The 20905-nt window shown below is 40.7% G+C and overlaps 1 protein-coding gene across 3 annotated transcripts in view; it reads right to left on the bottom strand.

The window, feature by feature from the left end:
• Window positions 1-20905, bottom strand: part of peli1b (pellino E3 ubiquitin protein ligase 1b) — a 50217-nt gene that overhangs the window by 14536 nt on the left and 14776 nt on the right. For 2 of the 3 annotated variants that reach the window (XM_005922429.2, XM_005922430.2), the window contains exons 2-3: window positions 8117-8431; window positions 691-820 (exon numbers count right to left, since the gene is read on the bottom strand). In XM_005922429.2, the coding sequence (XP_005922491.1) occupies window positions 691-820; window positions 8117-8199 (213 nt within the window). In that variant the 5' untranslated portion in view covers window positions 8200-8431. Of the gene's footprint in view, window positions 1-690; window positions 821-8116; window positions 8432-10893; window positions 12362-20905 lie in introns of those variants that run through there. The other variant, XM_005922431.3, reaches the window with a different exon arrangement.

Raw genomic sequence — 20905 nt, 5'->3', positions numbered from 1 at the left:
CCTGTGCGCGAGTGGGTGTGTGAGTCAGGGTATAAAAGTGTGCGTTCTCAGAGAAGCCATTATGTGCAGATGTCAAACCAAAAAAGCACTCTCTCACACACATACACAACTACAATTCCCTGATCATTTAACAGATTTTAGTGGATTTCTGGGCAGACTTTGGGCTGATGATGGAAATACATGAACGTGTTCTAACCTGGATTTTGCAAGAAAATGCTCAGTTACCTTCCACTGGACAGCTCACATTTGTTTCTCTTATAAACCTTGACCAAGTTAAATCCCATGTAAAAACCATTGTCCAAATATATTTTAAAACCTTGACAAAACCTTGTACCTGATTTTTTTCCTTGTTCTGCAAACTCAGGGAAGCTCTGCTGAGCTTTTTTTCCTTTTCTCTCCTGACAATTGTGTGTGTGTTTGTGAGATTCATTGTGTGCAGTACTTTAATATCACAGAACAAAAAAGCACACAAAAGCCTTTGTTGGAGCACTGCAGGCCAAAACCACTGAACCAGTGTGTTTGTATTTGACATTTTCATAAAAACAACATCCCACACCTACGCAGAGATGAATTAAAGAATGCAATTTTCCATCATTAAATGTTTAGGCCATGTGTTTAATGAATCTAACTGACGGCTGCAGCTTTGTGATCACTTGTAAGTCTAAAAGGTCGTGTTTTTGTGCGTCTCACCTTGGCTGCTTGTGGAGAGCAGGCGACGTGAACTGTGCTGGGCTTCACCCCGTTTGCCTTCGGCCTCTTGCAAAGTCCAAAGCGGCTTTTACGTCGCCCCCGATCCCCGTTGGGCAGAGAGCCATTGTATCTGCATGTACACACACACACACACAAACATAAACACACTTATGCATGCATAAAACAATAGGGCATTATTGTCTGGGCAGCTGCATAATACGCTGGAAAAAACAGTCATTGTGGAAAATGCTTGAGGCCTTTTAGTGCACTCCCTCCAAGAGCCTAAGACTACACGCACACAAACAGCAACCTATACTTTTTATACATGCCTTTCTACAAAAGTACATCATGTGCCCCAAAACAATAAAGCCCTCCAAACATAACCCTCGAAAGGCTGAGAAAATAAACACACAGAAAGACTCATTTAGACTGATACATGGCTGAGGAAAGGAGAATAAACAGAGGCGTTCCCTCCAACAGAAAAGTCTCTGTGGCTCTCAGCAGCACTGTGACTGCGCTGTTGTGTCTCTCTGAGCGTGTGTGTGTGTGTGACTTTGTTAACATCCTGAAATAAGAAAACATTCATCACTTCTGTCCACATTTCAGCAGGTCAACAAAGTGCCACTGATTACCAAGACAGAAAGAAAAAATGATATCTGGTTCATCCCTCTCATAAAACCTTCCACTTTCTATTCAGTACAGCAGAAGGTAGGCGCTCACTCGCCCTCACAACAACACAATCAACAAAAGGAAGTCATTAATGCAAAACAGGTTGAAAGGCAGTTTGAGTTTCCAGGTAAAAGCGGCCACAGAGGATTTCAGGAAGTAGTTACATTGTTTCAAAATAAATTCCAGTAGAGCCGAAGTTATTTGTAGTTGGTTTGTATCCAGCAAAAAAACAAAAACAAAAACAAAAAGGACAAAGAGCTGATAGCATTGTTTTTATTTTTAACAAAAACAAACAAAACAATACAGGTTGAATGTTACACACTGGATACATGTTAAAAGTAATATGTAATTCACTGACATTTTATTAGGTACACCTGTTCAAGGCAAATATTTAATCATTTATATTTGATATATACGGCAGGAGCTCTGCGCTGTGACATGCTGAAGTTCAAACGGGGAATCAGAACAGGGAAGGTGATTTAAGATTTGACTTTTAAGGTGGCATGGTCCCACTAATTGCTAATCTACTGGGATTTTCCCACACAACTATCTCTAGGGTTTGCAGAGAAAATATTCAGTGAGCCACAGTTTTCTGGAAGAAAATGCTTTAATGATACCAGAGGTCAGAGAAGCTGGAAACAAGAAGTCAACAGCCACTCAAATGACCACGTGTTATAACCCAGTTTTGCAGACTAACATTACGTCAGTCATAACACACACACACAGGCAGAAGATCACACCGGGTGCCACTCTTGTCATCTAAAAACAAGAAACTGAGCTACAATTCACACAGACTCTCTTGGACAACAGAAAATTGGAAAAACGCTACCTGTTGCGTCTCGACTTCTGTTGTATTGTTCCTGACCATGTCCATCCCTTTATTACCACTGTGAGACCATCTTTGAATGGCCTTCCAGCAGCATAATGTGCCCCAAAGCTCAAATCATATCATATTAGCTTCCTGAACATGACAAGTAGTTTAATAAACTCAAACGACCTCCAAAGTCACCAGATCTCAGTCCAGCAGAGCACCTTTGGGATGTCGTGAAACGGGAAACTCGCATCATGAATAAAAGAAATCTGTAGTAACTGTGATGCTGTCATGTGTCAATTTGGACAAAAATCCAAAATCTGATGAAAAAAAAAGGATCCAACTCAGTACCAGCGAGGTCTACCTAATAAAGTAAACTAATTGTATTTAAAAAGGTCTTTTGAGTTTTTTGGAAAAATGTGGACAATTTGGATCTTTCAGAAAGTCCATCGGAACAGTATGTTGCACTTTTTGAACTGCTGCAGGATTTTTGTCTAAAATTGTACAAGAGGAGTGGTCTGTTGCACGTTGGGCTTCTCTGACTTCGTTTATTTGTACAACAAGGAAATGCAATCACACATAATTTGAAGTCTGCCACTAATTATTTAAGCAGACAACACATAATAAATAGTCTAAGCAATATTTACATGTATTTATATAAACACACTACATTTTGGTTTTGGTTCTGTTTGCTCATTTATGGAAAATTGTAACAAACTTATTACTGAACAAAAAGAGAGAAATTTCCAAACACATCGGATCCGTGTTTCTCTCAGTACACAGATGTTTTACTCGTTATTGCACACACATGTTTCAGATAAGCCGTCACCAGTGTGAAGTGATATTCCTATGAGCGGTGCCACGGCTTTATAAACATTACTGCATGCATAAACACTGCTCGCTACTTTAACATTGTTATGACATCCAGAAGCCACAGACGTTACGGTATGAACTCTTCTGACTTATACCCTAACTGCACTTTACGTCTCAGAACACATAAGAAACAGTCACACGTAACTCAAGGTTCAATGGGTAGTCTTTCAAAGAGGTAATCTTCTTCATACAGGAAAACTATTCATGCAGTATAAGCACAGTTGGAACGTGTCTCCGGCCAATCAGACTCTTGAAACAAACCCACCCCCTCTATGAAGTCCAGGTATGACAGACGACACAGGCGGGTTTGTGAGGACGCCCAGCCTCCAGCTAAATGTTTCTCTGAGTTAGAAGATCTGGGATCAAACAACGCTTGAAGGGTTTATGAGTAACCATGGTGAGAGAACAGAGCCACGGCAACGTTTGGGAAGAGTAACCATGGCAAGACTGTAACCATGGTGAAGTTTAGCCCGTATCCAGAGCAAGGGCAGGGCGGTCTGCTGGAAAGAGCCCAAAGTGTTCCTGGCAGTTCAAAATCAGGTTCCCATGGGTAGCAGTACTGCATGCATGACACGAATATTCTCAAAACAAAAACAGAAAGGTCAAAGATCGGCGACAAGTTCATGATTGTGCATGCAGGTTGGAAGACAGGAAGAACCAGAGTCAGGAAAAAGTTAGTCTGAATGTGCAGATTCATACTGTATTCCTCATTTCTGACAGCTAGCACCATCTAGTATGTTTGTGTGTGTCTGTGTGTGTCTGTGTATTCACTCCAAACACTAATAAACTAAATCCCAGTTTGCAGCAACAAGGTAACACTCATACAGTAAACCTATAAAAGCATAAAGGCAGGTAGTGTGAGCAATTACTTCTCATGCATGAGTCACTCTCTGTGTCTCTGTTTATATGTGTAAAACCAAGCAGCAACTATCAGGGCTGAAAAATAAAGTGAGCAAGGCAAAAAACCGCAGTTCCTCTAGTGGACATTTAAAGGCCAGCTCTGATAGCGAGCCAATCCACAAAGACATGTTAAAAACATACAAGTTTAACTATTGACTGACAGGTGGATGCTGACATGAGTAAATGTAGTCTCCAAGGCCTCACCTCTATTATTGGGTCTCCAAATGCGGCATTTGGGAAAACCTGACAAATTATCTGGCTTATTGTTAAATCTACCAGTCCAGTCACCTTTAACACTGCAATAGTACTGACTTAGAGTTGGTAATTACTTAAAAAGATGTTGTGCTTTAAAAAGTAGGCAATAAAAGACAAAATATACATGATTGTAATAGTTCTCTCCGTGAGACCTGTATCTATGTGTTTGTACAGCTGTGAAGTATAGGGAATCACATTTATGATTCATGAGGATTTAAGCCACACGGATAAACTAATAATATTTGTGGACACACAGTTAAGCTCACAGAAATGATGCATGCAGACAGACAGAGGTGCACTGGGGGAGGGATCTCATCTGCAGCATTACAGCTGTTTAAAAGCCCCACATGCATGTCCAGGGCACCTGTAAACAGACCATCCCCAGAGACACCACAGCATTCCTCCGCATTAGGCTACTAGCATTACTGGGCATGAAACATATTGGACTCAGTTAGGCGTTTAGATCGTTGATGGGTTTCTCTGTTGCTATTTGTGGATCTGTTGTCAGTTACACAGGCGACACAAACAGAAGGACAAACAGACATTCAGATGGGTGGAGTTTACAACAGCTAAGCTGTTTACTTCATAGAACCATGAAAACCTTCCAGCTGCCTTCCAAGTAATTTATTGCATTGCCTTTTGTCTCCCAACCCCCCAGCTAGCAAAAGTGCAATCATCCTGATTTGGCACGAGGTTTTATGATAGGGAATAGGTGAAACAGAGAGCCCTGGTTTCTTGAGCTGTTCACCCATCATGCCCCAGGAGGATGCTGGCAGTGATTCAAGGTAAATCAAATGATCAGCTCAATACAGTCACATTTTTACATTTTCTGAGGATTTCTTCAACAGCTGCTTTCCGATAATTTATTGCGAGACATTTGTTGTTGGTGTCACAGTACAATTTGGCTGCAACTAGAGCAGCTGAACACAGTTTTGCTATGGGCCAGTTGGGATCCCATGAATGGCTGGAAATATGTTGTGCATGAACACAGTTTGATAAATAAAAAACTAAAAATATCGTGGATATCATTTAGCAATGATTTAGTCCACATAAAGGCCTCAAAGTTACACCATTTAGTCAGTGTGGGTAACTAAGTACACAAAAACCAACAAATCAAACTAAGTCTGCAGCTGGCTACGATTTGAGCCTTTGCCAGTTTTAATTGACAAAGGTCTCATGTGTCTTTGAGTTTTGACACATGAGACTAGAGCAATGCTACTTTATAGCTCAGTCACACTAGAATAAAAATAGGATATCAACCTCCTTGGAGAAAAGTTGCCCAGTGATTGCACTGAATATTTTTGCGTTAAGACACCAGAGGCTGAGCGTGCAACACCCTTTACTTTTGGATGGTAACTTTCAATCGACAAAGGATTGAAAGACAAGAAAGACAAGAAAACTCGCAGCGTGGCTTGAGTGCCGGTGATGTCTTTACTTGACTGTGATAGGTCAAAACGCCTGCTGTGGTGCTAATGTGAGGGTTAGATGCTCAACTCCCACAGTGACCACTCACAAAACACATGCAGTTTCAATGAACCCTGCAAAGGTTTAAAGAGCAGCCTCAGTTGCTGCACAGTATGTATTTGCTCATGTCATGGAGCAGTGAGTGCCTGTGTTGACCTTTAAAAAAGGGAGGCCTGACCTAGAATCAAAAAACTAGGAGCGGAAAAAGCAGATCAAAACGGAAAACTGGGGTTCTCCCTTGTAAAGGCATTGAACTGAGTTTACTGCTCACTGCGGTTTTCCACTAGGGAAAATTTCCACGGTCATCTCCCTGACAATGCTGCTCTAGCACAACCCAGAACAACAAACTGTGAGTCAGCTGTGGATCCAACTATGTGTGTGTGTGTGTGTGTATAAGACATGAAAAATGTGTGCTCTATGCTCATAAATGTGTGTGCGTGCATGTGCATGTTTGTGCGTCTGTGAACGTGCATGTAAGGAGTCTTTCCGACATCTGCATTCCTCTGTGGAGTGGGATGGGACAGGGACCAGAGTGGAATGCCCCTTTGGGGAATAAACAGGAGATACATACAGATAGAGGAAGTCCTCCACTGTCGGTTGTTACTGGAGAAAGTGTGTGTGCAGTTAGAGTTATGCGTCTTCTATGCTGAAGATGCAGGGTGGAGTGAAGGGTTTTTCCTACAGCTGACTATGTGGACTTGACTCAAAACAAATCTCAGCATCCACTGATCTAGTAACGCATCAAGCAATGTGGTTACTGTCATGTTCAATAAGTCCAAAGCACCAGATCTGTGTGTTCTCAGTGCATGACCCTGTGTGGATAAAAATATCCCCACTGTTTATGCTGCTTTGTTTCTTTTTGGCATCTTTTCAAAAGAATCATTCTAAGCGTGTCAGAAAATATCCACAGATAAACTGACCAATCAAAGTACCTTTAAAATTTCACTGTATTTCTCTTGCAACCCCTATTATGTTTCTATAATTCTCTTCAGCAGAAATCAGCTGAACAGTAAAAACATTATTAAGCTACAACATGTTGCCGGTTCTTTGGTGCTTTTTAAAAGTTCTTTAGTTTTTGGGGGTTTTTTTTTGCTGGTTTTATATCTATAAGATGGTTTAGGTGACATGAGGGTAATGAGGCTGCATTAGCCAACTTATTAGCTCAGAAAGGGATCAACTTAGAGCGCCAACATTTATAGAAAAGTCTGAATCAGTGTTGAATGATACATTACATTTCTGTAACCAACCACTGTTAGTCCAGCATCTAGAATCCCAGATAATAACTGTGTAGCAAAACACAGTCAAAAAACAGAGCTTCATGGATTCCCCAAATCCATAACAGTGACTATATTCATCATGCATGAGCATGAAGGATATTAAGGTATTATCTGTCTGTGTTTTGAGGGTGAGTCTTGGTTTATGAAGCCAGATTAACAGTCCTAGAACTTACAGGCAGCAACCAACACATTTAATTATTAACCAACCATGAATCAGATTCTTTAAACACATCAACAAATTAAATAGAAATATTATAAATAATTTTCATGAATTTGACAACCTCTAAAAAAGTGACAGACATGAGAAAAAAGTGCACAAAACTTTTCCTTTGAAATTGAGGAAGACTTAAAAAATAAACATGATATTTTGAGTATTGAGGTGCCAGGGAATTTAACGAATAATTAGGCAGATTTGAATTTGAGCTTACTTTTTTATTACAATTATTATTCTAGCACCATGAAAACATTTCTGTTTTTTCACCATGCTGCAGTATTATTTGGCCTGTATGTGCTATTGGCTATGAAATAAAACGATATAAAGCTTTTATGAGGTGTTGTAAACGCATAAATGCAAAAAATATGGGTCATTTTAACCCACCGCTTTGTGCTTGCTAGGCAGCATGATGGTGTTATGATACATCATGTGTACTTCAGCTTTTGTGGATATAACTGAGATGTTGCTGTCATGGAATTAAAGCTACAGCATGCTCTCATAATGTGCTGCAGGTGCATAATTGCAAAAATTAGGTCATTTGAGCCCATTACTATGTGGTTTCCAGGCAAACTGATGGTGTCCTAATAAATCATGAACTTTTGTGGGTATAAGTTAATATGTTGCTGTAGTGAAATAGAAACGATACAATGCTTTTACAAGGTATAGCTGCATAAATGCTAAAAAAAAAAAAAAGGTCACATTAGGCTGCTGTTAGGTGGTTGCTAGGCAATGTGACAATGTCATCATATCTGATATAGATAAGAACCTTTCTGGGCCTAAGATGTACCTGTGTGTCAAGTTTGGTTACTCAACTCCTGATCCTGTGGGAGGAATCGGCGGCCCAGACTCAAACACTTACTAATATAGTAAGAAGATTAACAGACAAAAATAACTGCATAAAAATAATACAAATTTAAAAATGTGTGTTCTGGATGTGAGGCTGAGTATCTGTCATCTGCTTACCCTAGCACAATGAGCTCTCCATACTTCACTGGCACTTTGGTGGAGGCGGTGGTGGAGATGTTTTCCTGCTCCGGGGAGTACATTGGGCACGGTTGATTGAGGTCTGGAGGAATTGGAGGCAAGGAACGATGGGTGAGATGCAACGGGGTCACGGGAGGAAGGAAGGGGCAACGAGGGGAAGGGAGGGGGTTGGTGCTGATCGAATGGAGCACTGGGGAGAATAAGGAGAAGAAGGAAGGGGAAGGGTCAGCTGAGCCTCAGCTCCACCCTGTCATGCTTCATGGGTCCGTCTCTTGTAGCTCCACTTGTTCTACACTGAAAAGTGACAAAGACACAAAGATTAGTGTGTTTACTCACAGACAGTCCTGGTATCAGATCATTTAGATACACACTTTTCTTTTTTCTGCAGTTTACTTTACTATTTTCACCTCAGGCTGAGAAGTAAAATGACCTTAAAGACTTTACAAAGTTGGGCATCCTTTCATCTTCACTTATAGAATAAACTACGAGTTTAAGATTTTAACAAGCCCTCAATCATGAGGCTGTCCTTTATAGGGGCTCCACATATGTAAGTCATTTAATGCCACTTTAAATGAAGATTAATGAAATGACATTAAGACCAAATCTTTGTGTACGGGGATCAAAATTATAGGCGGCTGCAGCCACAAAACTTTGTAAATAAGACTTATAAATTAACCCCATAAAAGATGGTAATTAAAACAACAGAAGAAGCAGAAATGAAATAAACTGATCATTATAAATGAGACCAGAACCGATGACAGATGGAGATAGATGGAAATGATTTGGTAAGTTTTTCCTGAATCTTCACCAGTGTTGGTGTCGACCAGAAGAATATCCAGGCAGTCTGTTCCAGATTACACGAGGGGTCGAGCTGGTTCACAGTTTACAAGCATGTCTGAGCGATATTAAGGTCCCAGATGTTGCAGGGTCTTACTAACATCCACTAAAATTTTAAAATCAATTCTAAATTTAACGCAAAGCCAAAGTAATGACCTCAGAACAGGTGTCATATGGTTATATTTTCTTCTTCTTTTTAAACTGCGGAATCTCTGAAGTCAATTAAGATGCTCTTTTGATATTCTTTCGAATATCACGGCCATATTGTGACCATAATCAGTCCGTGTGGTCTGATTATGGTCACAATAGACAACCTTAAACTTCCGCAGATTAAATAATTAAAGGCAAATGTCTACACCTTCACATGTCTGGATGGGAAATCTTTCTGCTGACTGATCTGGGTGTCTGCGTTAAGCGCTTTGAGTCATTTTCTGAAGTCAGCATTTATACACAACTTTCTAAATACACAGGAAATCAAAGAAAGGAGAAGAGAAAGAGAGTGTGTGTGAGAAAAGAAGGCATGAGAAAAATGGAGAGGATGGACTTCCTGTTACTTTAAATTTAACTCACGACCTTTCTTGTGTAAGTCCCCCTCTCTTCCAATTACAAGGTAAAAAAAAACCAAACAAACAGCATGTAAATCTTTCCAAATAAGAATATCATCACTTCAAATCCAGGCAACCCTCCACATGTGAAGCAGAATATTCCCTGAGTGCCTATTTGCTTAGAGAGCGCATGAATAAAGTATAGGAAGTAAAGTGTTTTGATGAAGAGTGGGGGTAGGTTTGTTGTTTCTCAGTACTCTTAGTGAGGCTAATACAGTCCCAAAAGACTGAGCGTTAGGTTCACGCAGAGGCCTTCCAAATAAATATTTAAGGCACAATGCCCTATTTAGTTTGAACTAAAGGCAACAGTTATATGAGCGCTTGTGGAGCATCAGAGTACACCATTTAAAATCAAATCGAGCCCAAATCCAAGGACGTGGCTTGTAGTTGATAATTAAAAAACTCACAAAAACTTCCTTTAATAGACTAGACTTGTTTTAGGACCAAAGTTAGAAGAGATTCATCTTTGCATAAGACTAAAACACCAGAGGCATCAGTACCACTGGCCTCTGTCCAGAAAATAAAGCTTGTTCCAGGAGTTGGTTTTCTTTAATCTGAGATCAACTGGCCACTAAATTGCTATCGAAGGTTTTTGTTATTACAGATGTGTCTGACCTGACTGCAAGCCCTCAACTTGTGGTTAGAATTACTTACTTAGTGATTCTTAGTTTGTTAAATAAAGTCTGAATTTGTAGCACCAAAACCACTAATAACAGGTGTCCTATGCAGCATGGCATAGGTGAGCGCCTAAGCCATGCTGCAGTTAAACTGCTGTCCTGCAGAAATTACCTAACTATTTGAGCAGAAATTTCTTAATTTCTGTTTCAGATGTACGAGGTTTCAACTGGAATCTAAATGCAAGTAGCAATGCAATCTTTGTGATTTTCGCAGAGTTGTCACAGTCAATCACCATATTCTCACATGTAAGATTGCCACCTTGAGCCATGCAATCACAAACTGACAGCAGAGCCACTTTGCCACACCAAAGTGGCTTTGAAGACAGAAGCTGACTATGAATGTTTGCAGACCTGGTTTCAATCTCTTAAGCAATCATCTCAAAGGCAACAAAACTGCACACTCACGCCACACGGTCGTAAAACCTCTGCTCGTGCCACGCTCTCCAATTACGCCAAGTCCCCATACCACCAGCATCAGTAGCCTTCTATAGGCAAGCTGGCCATTAAAGCACTTTTACACTGTACATTTCTCTCTGCCCTGCTGTTATCACAGATGTGTTTAACTCGCTTGTCATCCTAACAGAACGAATTATCACAGTAACAAGTGTCAAATGTATTGTGAATGAGGTTTTCTTACCTCTGGAACAGAATCTGGAAGTTCAGAGGAAAGCTTTTTATGGAAAGGCATCTCTCATCAAACTATTCCAGAAATGAAAAAGCTACTTCCCAAAATATATATAAAAAAAAAGATGTTCTGCTGTTAAGAACAGTGCACACATGAAATAGAACGCACAGTACCATGCTGTGCAAAACAAAGTCTGATATGATTTGTTGCCCTCACTTTTAGAAGTCTGCTGATTACGCCTACAGCTCATATGCTCAGTGGGTTACTAGGAGGAAGATGCCTCTTTGCGCTAAATGGTAGATGCATACACATAAACAGTTCCCACACAGAAACAGGAAGTCAGAGTGTTTATACCACCACAAGCGCCGCTTTCAGGCCGATCAGTTGTGACAAGCTGTGGGTATCAGTGGTGCACCCAACTCTCATTTTTTCTACTGCTTCGACATGTCATGTGCAAATTAAGCTCGCAGTAGCTCAAAACGTTACCTGGAGACGAGTAAATATTACAGCAGAGAGCATGGGGAAACACTGCATTGTGGTTTACACTTGAGTGGCAGTTTCTAGAGGTGAGAACACATTTACATAATTTAGTTCACTGGTGAAGAAAGGCTTTCCCAGGTTCAGCTTTGGGCAGCTTTTAATGACCCAGAAACCTACTTCTTGGTCTTGCTGACAGTAATCTGATCTCTCGTCATAACATGAGAAAAAATAACATGAGGGAGGAGTTGGTTTTTTAAGTACTCAGATGAGGGCATCACAACTAAGATTTTTAGGAGCTAGACGCTTTACATGCTAAATGCTCATGCAGTCATAAACTGCTTTACAAAAAGATCCATGTAGCCACAGTGATATTACTCACTGGTTTTGGACCACGTTCTTTATTATTTTTTGGAGCCAGAGGTGACCATATTTAGATGCCTGACACCTACCTTTGTCATGACACCTATTCATCAGATAGATAAACTCTAGTATCCAAGTGGATGAGCTCAACCTGTGAGCTTTCTAAAGCTCTAAAGTTGGGTATTTTAAAATGAGTGTCTATGGGGAATGACAGTAGACAGCAAAAGATGGATGCAGATACCATGATGTTCCCCACAAAACCTCAAAATCTGTTTTTTTGCCACCATCTTGGCGTTGTGAAACCAGATGTGACAAGAATGAGGGGGACTATGTTGGTTAATGGTGGTGGTTAACAACTTGTGACTGACAGGCAACTGGGAAATCCTCCTTTCTGAAACTTCAATATGACTGGAAATGAGTGATGTCATGGCCCAGGACTGCTTTGCCATAGAATCCTATAAGATGAGAGCCCCTTTTTGCAACCACAGACATCACTTCTTTGTGGCCAATAAAAAGAGCTTGAGTTTAACTCATGTCTTGTCTTTTTGAAAACTAAAAAACAAAAATTTGGTCCACCCCAAGGATCGGGTCCCCCGACACAAACAGAGTAATATAGTGTACGCTGTTAAGTGCCAGGAGGATTGCTAGGATTTATACATCGGGGAAACCAAACAACCTCTGGCGAAGCGGATGGCACAACACAGAAGAGCTACCTCGTCAGGCCAGGACTCTGCAGTCTATTTACACCTACAGGCTAGTGGACACTCTTTTAATGATGAGGATGTACACATCCTGGACAGGGAGGAACGCTGGTTTGAGCGGGGAGTCAAGGAGGCCATTTAGGTGAAAAGGGAAAGACCATCTCTGAATCGAGGAGGGGGCCTAAGGGTACATCTTTTGCCATCTTGCAATGCTGTGATTGCAGCCATTCCTCAACTCTCTTTGAATCGTACTCATGGCCATTGATCAGCGGTCTTTGATCAATGAGCTTTGATCAGTGGTTGTTGATCAATGGTCATAAGCATTTGCATATTAATGAGCAAGGAACCGCTCTCACAGCCCATTGTTCCTTCAGTGGGCTGGTTTCAGTCATTATGTAAATGTACTGTTTATAAGATTGGGAAAACCTGCAGTCAGCTGAGACTGAAGAAGTCACTTGGATGAGTGACGAAACGTTTCTCCCACTGAAAATGCTACGTCCAGATGAACAGAATCAACTTTTTGGGATTTGAAAACTATTGTTACTAGACACAGACAACGCAGCGATATTCAGTGTTAGTACATCTGGTACCAAGCTGGGACTACACATTATTTTTATCTGATACAATGGTCACAGTGTCAGATTAGCTGATTATTGTATTTGACTGAGAACTTGGTAATAAAAAAAGACAACTGGTGACGACTGTGTGCTCACAGATCTCTGTGGAAGAGTCACAAAAATTCCAACGTGCTGTATCTGGTTCAGAGTAGACAATATCAGATGATCAGGCGCGCCATTTCACCCCATCAGAAAGATTATGACTTACTTAGATTAGCCAGAACTGTTAGTGGCATTGCTGACACTTGAAGAGCAGAGTTCAGCAGGTGCTGAGAAGAGCAGTGAATCCTCTCAGCTTATCCCGACACTAGACACTACTGTGAAACTAGATGCAGCCCACATGCTCCTCTTACAGAAGAGGTTAAACCCACTAACCCTAAACCTCGACTCTGAATTATCAGCACACATGAAAACACACGTCTTACTGTACAAAAAAACACACACACACACATACACACACGCACAATCAGCAGTGCTGAGCAAACTGTTGGCTGACTCACTGGGAATTGATTTTTTTCCAATGGATCTAGACGTTGAAAACAAAGCAAAAACAGGTCAGGATGCTGTGGGTTTCATTACTGGAAGCGGCTCCAGGGTGTTGATCTTTCTGTCTCAGCTCAGAAAAACCAGTAGCTGCCTCTTCAGGAACAAAAACTGCGCATTCTGGTTTTTTCTTAAAACACGACCGAGGTAATGGTGAAAAGTGAGGTGGGATTTGCGGTGCTGGATGCACATTTATGGACTCAGCCATGTTCAAACAAAGCTACACTAAATGGACAGCAAAGTGGACCATAACGAACAAACACAATCATTTAATCTGAAAGTTATTTTCTGGCTAATAGATTAATCATTTGCTCTACAGACAAAAACTCTGCAAATCTAATATTTTGTCACTGCTGGCATCTTCACATACTCACTTTACATGTCTTTAAAAACAAATGGGTGCTTTCACTCAAGAAAAAACTGGGCAACGACAAAGAGTCTGGCAGCTCTTCTCTGCTTTAATTTGGTTTAAACAATTTGTTAATCTGCCCACATCATTTGCTTAAAGAATCATCTTTCTGAGGAAAATAAATGCATTTTGTATTTCGGACTAATAATATCCATAAACTGGAGGAGCTGAGGGGGAGCAAACTGTTTAAAAAGGACGTCCCCTGTACACATACGTTGCATACACTGCATGGGCGTGTATATAATTTTTTTAATGTGTGTCTGACTAAGCTCTCGGCCTCTGCAGCTTCATGACATAGAGCTCCGTGTGGCTGCATGCCAAGTGCTGCTTAGCGACCGAGACACAGTCCTACAACAATAGGGCCAGATCTCAGAAAGGCTGACTTTGCTGGCCGGGGTCACTGCTTGTAACAGCGAGCTGCTGACAGCGAGAACAGAACCCTCAAAATCAAAAGCCTTCTGAAAAGTTTACTTCATGAAGGCACCTGCTATTCTCACCAAAAGAGCTCAACACATGATGAACACACACCAAATTTTTCATATTTGCATGCAGGATAGCAGCTGTACTTCTTCTTTTTAATGCATCGCCAACTTAGCAACAGTGCAACATGTCAAACTGTGCTATTTAGTGTATGCCATTGAGCAACACAGAGCCGTGCCCAGTGAAACCGAGCTTGCATCAGCCCCCCACGCCACACACTTAACAGAGATCTCTGCAGGATTTGAATCCAGCACAATGCTTTCATGTTGAGTTAAAATGTGTGCAGTTCTTAAAAAGGGTTGTGTTATGGTAAGTTAAAGGCTGACACACTTTCAGGATCACAAAGCACAGCTTTGTTGAAACAAACAACATAACTACAGAGGCAGCGTGTTTCTCGGCTGGCAGGTCAGGAACCTGAAATGGGTCAGAAAATAGAACTAACAGGGTCGTTCCTGCTTCAGGAACTGCTATTGCTGACCACTTGGTAAATAAAACTGTCTATTAGATAGAGTAAATGGACCCCAGTTTAATGGAATGGTTTAAGAAAATAATCTTATTACAGTTCCAATGACTTTTCTTTGGCTCTGTATGCAGGAAATCCCTTAACTACTCCGCAAAGTCTAGTGCATGACTGAGTGAGAAGGCAGGTCCTGATATGCATGAGCTGCTGGCCTAAGGCCTTCAGCTTGGCTCATGTGAAAACACCTCCCAAAACGGACACTTATCTACATATTAGTGACATTTTTAAGTGATTTAAATTCCTACTTTGGTGCCACAATTCCTACATGCAGCCCTAATGAAATCCCAACAGAGACAGACTTCAATATAGAAGCTAAAAGTGCAGTGTTATTCTATTATCAAATCTAAAAACCCAAATGAAGGCATGTTATTGTTTGAGCGTATGTTTTAGGTGGAGGTCCTGACTATACATTAGCAAGATTTGTCAAGAAAAGATGCTCAAGAGGACACAGAAAGACTGAAGAAGGACTTTGGACACCTAAGATTGATTAGGAAGGAAAGAAAACCAGGACCTCCTACAGTGCAGCATCTTCATTACTGGAAAGCGGTAATGAAATCCTCCTGGCAAAGTGGGTCATCCGATCAATAAATAATCACAGATGTCTGGTACAGAGTCAAAGGGGATGGCATGTTTTAGCCCTTTTGGATTAGATGAGGTATTTAATATGAAATACCTGTTGCTTTGTGAAAAGATAACCTGGACTTTGTCGGTTTTTTAGTGTGAAATTGTACAGAATTAGAGAGGAGATCTTTAAATTCCAGTTTTAGCAAATTCAATTTTTTTTTTACTTCCCCTTCATCTTAATAGCAAAGATGAAAGCTGCATTTGATGCTACTATAATCCAACACAGTGTATGGCGATGCTAAATTTTTTAATAACTGAGTCTCTGAAATAAAATCCACCTCATATTACTGTTCTTGAAAACACACAAACTGCCCGGGTATTCTGCCTGCTTGCTTAACAGTAAATATAATCCAATGCAGGCTGAAAATAGGTAACTGTTGTTTTGTTAGTTTGGGCTTCTGTGTAAAAACGAGAATTCTACGTGAGGAAAGAAATAAGCTCATCTCATCACTTGTGGCTCCTGTGATCTTAATCAAAGCTCTTTGTGACGAAGGTCATCATATGCCTAATCATCCCAGTATTACTGGCTCTCACCACATCCTCAAACGCTGAGGCTTTTAGGCATCTCACACCTTTCATGTTTCCTATGAGTGGCGTGCAAGCAAGGAGCTTTGAGCTCCCCAGTTGTTTCGTGCTGAGCAGCAGAATCACGTGCGCTTCAAAAGCTCGCAGCTTTTTAAAAAACAGAATCTCTCCCTCCGCCATCGGGCCGAGAAGCAGCGACATGAGGGGGGCTTTAACTTCTTTCAATCATGTGTGCATAAAATCAGAAATTCTAATGCACCGCGCTAGTGTGAACTGAATTTTCCTGCATCTCGAGCCCAGAGCTCACTTTACAGAAAGGTGCTAAGTTCAAGACAACAGTGCCAAAGTCAACTCTGCATTCAAAGAACCCAGAGTCACATCTGCAGTCAGAAAAATAGACACATAACATGATGTGCACTACTGTACTGTCAGTCGGTGGAGTATGGTTAGAGAAACTGCTGAATCTGCACACAAGCAGCTGGAAACAAATAAGACGGAGTAGGGAGAGGTGAGACGTCTTCTTAAATGCAAACGTCGCTGCTCAAGCAAAATATCCAAAAGTCTTCATTTTAGTGCTTAAAAGGATTGATCAATCAGTTATTTATGATTGCCCCTTAACTCTGAGCAGTAGGGCTGTGGGATATGACCAAAATCTCATATCCCGATATAAGAATTCTATCATCCCGATAACGATATAAATCACAAAAATGTAACATTTTCTGTAAATTCTGTGAATCTCGGGCAGCTCGACTTGCGGGAAGTGTTTCCAGCTGCGCGTCGTGTAGCTGGAGTCGAGTGTTTTAACCGATGCATGAAACTACACATTTTTAGACATAAGTTGTAACGGCCGCCGTTTTCTTTGTGAGTATTTATTACAGCCTGTTCTAAAGTTTGAGTCTAAGGTTTATTTTTTAGCACCTGGCGGCTCTTTTTTAATTCTCATCCGTAAATAATCTGCTCTTTCACGTGATTCAGTTTATTTTGAAAAGTCTCAACAGGATCTTGAGCTTTATTGTGAAAGGTTTATGTGGAACATAAACAAGCGGACACGCGATGGTGTCGTTGTTGCTAACAACAACGCATAAAAACAGGCGCTTGTCCGTCCGTAGTGTGGTTATATTACATATAAGAGAAAGAGAGAACTTTAAGAAATTAATATAGACACTACAGTGACCATCAAAACGACGAAAAAAATATTGCCGTAAACAGTTTATTTTGCGACACCACGAAACAAACAATAGCGTAAAATGAAGGATAGACGTTTTTATATCGTCATCCGATATATATCGTTATATCGAACAGCCCTACTGAGCAGACTTATTTAGTCTACTTACTGCAATAGAAAAGTGAAAAAACTGTTGTAAACAGAGAACACGGCAATGTAGAGCAGCAAGAGAGATGCTCGATGGTGCTGAAGGACGGCCGTGCTGTGACAAACGTTTTAGCTCTGATTGCAATCTGTGCTGAAACCTTTTTATGTCACAGGTGAAAGCTCTTGAAACCGTGATGCTTACAAGTGAAATATCAGAAACCCACAGCAAATGAAAAACATCACGATATTCTGAGCTACTTCAGAGATACGGTGGGTGTTGTCCTACTTTCCAACTGAATTTACAAAAATACTTTATTGGTACAAGTGTTGGTTTATGGTAATGTCAGTAAGACACCTGCTCCCACCCACTGTGCCGTATTTCTAGGTACCAGCCTGAACATCAAAGATGGTTACAGTGCAGCAAAACCAAAGAGGGTTCCCATCAACCAAAAAATGGTCGAATGCATGAGCAGTTTTTTTTTTTACTGTTTTTTAGATGCCTCTAAATTCTCATATAGAAATGATTTCTTTTCCCTGCACAAGTAACCTTCTTTAGTACAGATTTAAGGATACCATCAAGATAGAGCACAAAGGAAGTTTATAAATATTCATTGTGAATTAAAATCTTTGTATCCTCATCCAGTGGCTAATCATCTCACACCACCAAGAATGTGAAAAACAAAACTCTTTGTCCCCGTCACACTCCCAATCTGCCTAACCTGCGTTCTGTATGGAAACCAGGGTAAGCTTCTTGAGCTCAGCAGAGCAGCGAAAACAAATCTGAGTGCAGAAGCTCGTGGCCTTGAGGAATGACCTTCACAGAGAGGAGGTTATTGCTGCTGTGGTCAAAGCCCCTCGCTCATAGCTGCAAATTTGAAATGTAATTCCTGCTACTATCCAAAGTGCAGAAGCACATTTCTGTCATAACATTATTCACTCGAGTGAAGTGCAAATGTAAATCTTATATGTAACTACGGTGACGGCCTGCACCAGCCATCACGGGGCCTGAAATTCATATTTCTAAACCGAGAGGAATATTTGGCCTTAAATGCTTCCCGCAAAAGGGATTTATACAGTTTGAGGGTGTTCCAGCACCCTATAAGGGAATAAGGCGGGCAACTTAGGCAAGATGAAGCATGGCGTTTTGAGAAGTTTACTTGTAACCTGCAAGTGGAAGTTCAGGTTCTACCATCTCCTCTCACTGATCTGTCAGTTATTTTCTATATGATGACATAATCATTGAGTTAATCTTATTAAGAGAAATAACATATTTCTTCAAAAATATCACTTTAAGGACAAGTTTGTGAAGTATTTTAACTCAGTCATTTTAAGTTGTCCTAAAATATGACAGAATAACAAAAATTGATACAAAAGTTGTAAAATGGGAAACCTTTGCTGACACAATGGCAGCAATATTTTGTCTTAAGAAAGCAACTTAAAGGGGTTTAGTGTAGAACCTTCTTGTGTACTACAAAGCAGCCACTGTAGACTTCAAGGGTCGGGTTAAACATTTACAATTAGGTAAAAACACCTATTAAACAAAGCATAAGAAAAAAAGAGAACAGCGTCAAGCTTACAACTGTGATTTTTATTTTCCTAGAAGAATCTCGATGTGGGGGAGGAGTCAGATGGCTCAAATCACAAACCTCAAACACCAGCTGGTTGATGGAAGAGCCAATTTCTCAGCCGACTCAAAATGTTAGCTGTCTGCCAGATTATGATTTCTAATTAAAAAAGGTTTTAAAAAAAAGAATAAAAACACAAGGATTGCAGCTGATCAGGGAGACCAGAATGAGTCTAACTTTCAGTGAGCTGATGAGAATAATTTCTGCCTCTTTACCTTTAATGAGAGCCGACAAGATGTTTGTTTAAATAAATTATTAGCTCAGCCTTTTCACATCCAAAGAGCAGTGAGAAGGCCTTTTCTGCAACTAACCCATCACACGATTAATCTTTGCAGCATCAGGTCAAAGTGCTAATAATCCAGACGCTGACGCCCACAAACAAATTACAACCAAATGTGAAAGAACAAGTTTGATGCAGATGGCGGTGTAAACATAACAATAAAAAAGCCTCACGGGTCTTGACATCAGTCGTCTCTTTATGGCTTTCAAAGAAGGAAAGAGCTTGAGATGAAAGGCTTCCTGCAGGTTCTTGGAATGTCTTTCATTGTTTTTCCAAATGGTGACTAAAACAGAGCATTATCCAGCACATCATGCTGGAGCTTTTACGACCGTAGAAAAAAAAAGGAGGACTGCAGAGTCTTGACCATAAACCTCATCCTCGTAAGTGCTGTTGGTCTTAAAAACCCAGTTTCATCCTAACAAGACCCAATAACAAGTCAAATCATGTGTTAACCCTACAAATTATGGTTAAGTATTTTGGAGAGTTCCGTTTGGGTGTGGGAGGTTGTGTGTGGGAATTTTCTAATCCACTGTGAGCGTTTGTGTGAAGTGAAATGCATTTGTGTGGGCGCAGGCTTGATTTCGGGGTCTACTCTTCAGTGTGCATAGCTGCACGGGTGGGTCAGTTGAGGAAGATTAGTTTGCACACTGGGAAGATTAGATGCTCGATGATTCAGAAAGTGATCTGGGAAGCAGGAGGGTGAGCAAACGTGATGATAGATTCTCTCTCTTTTCTTTCTGTCTGTGTTTTCCTTTGTCAGCATGGTTAGATCGATGGACATGAACAGCTGGTGTTAACATTACAGGACATGAAAAGAAAGGAAAGAGGAGGAGAACTCTAAGGAAGTCACCTGGGACATGGCACGGAAATGGACTCTGTGAAAGGTGTACACTGTTTGTTCTCATGAGTGGCCTTCCACTTATGTCTACACTTAAGAGTCCTCAGTCCAGCGCCATGCTTTTTGGACTAGAGTAGCTCTGCACAATTCACATTTCAAAATGATCCCAATTTAATTAAACTGGGCCCCTCAGTTAATACTGTATCAGGAATAGACACACACTCACCAGACACTTCCTTAGGTATACCTGCTGATAAAAAAAAAAATCTATTCAGCCAATCACATGGCAGCAATTCAGTGCATTTAGACACATAGTCATTTTCAAAAGTCATTGTCCCGTTGGAGTTGAAACCGGGCATCACAATAATGAGGAAAGATGATTGGTCGTTAATGCCAGATGGCATCCGAGTATTTTAGAAGCTGCTGATCTACTGGGATTTTCCCACACAACCATCTCTAGGGTTTTTGGACATTTATAGAAAATGTCCAAAAAAAGAGAAAATATCCAGTGAGCAGCAGTTCTCTGGGTGAAAATGCCTCGCTGATGCCAGAGGCCAGAGGAGAATGCCCAAACTGCTTCAAGCTGGCAGAAACTCAAATAACCACTTGTTACAACCAGGGCATGAAGAAGAGCATCTCTGAACACAAAACACACATTAAATGTTGAAGCAAAACCACTCCGGTCAGCTAAGAACAGGAAACTGAGGCTA

Source organism: Haplochromis burtoni, unplaced genomic scaffold (assembly GCF_018398535.1).
Source record: "Haplochromis burtoni strain Fernald_Lab_line unplaced genomic scaffold, NCSU_Asbu1 Contig_57, whole genome shotgun sequence".
NCBI lineage: Eukaryota > Metazoa > Chordata > Actinopteri > Cichliformes > Cichlidae > Haplochromis > Haplochromis burtoni.
The sequence above is the reverse complement of the archived record's forward strand: the minus strand, read 5'-3'. Positions and strand labels throughout refer to the sequence as shown.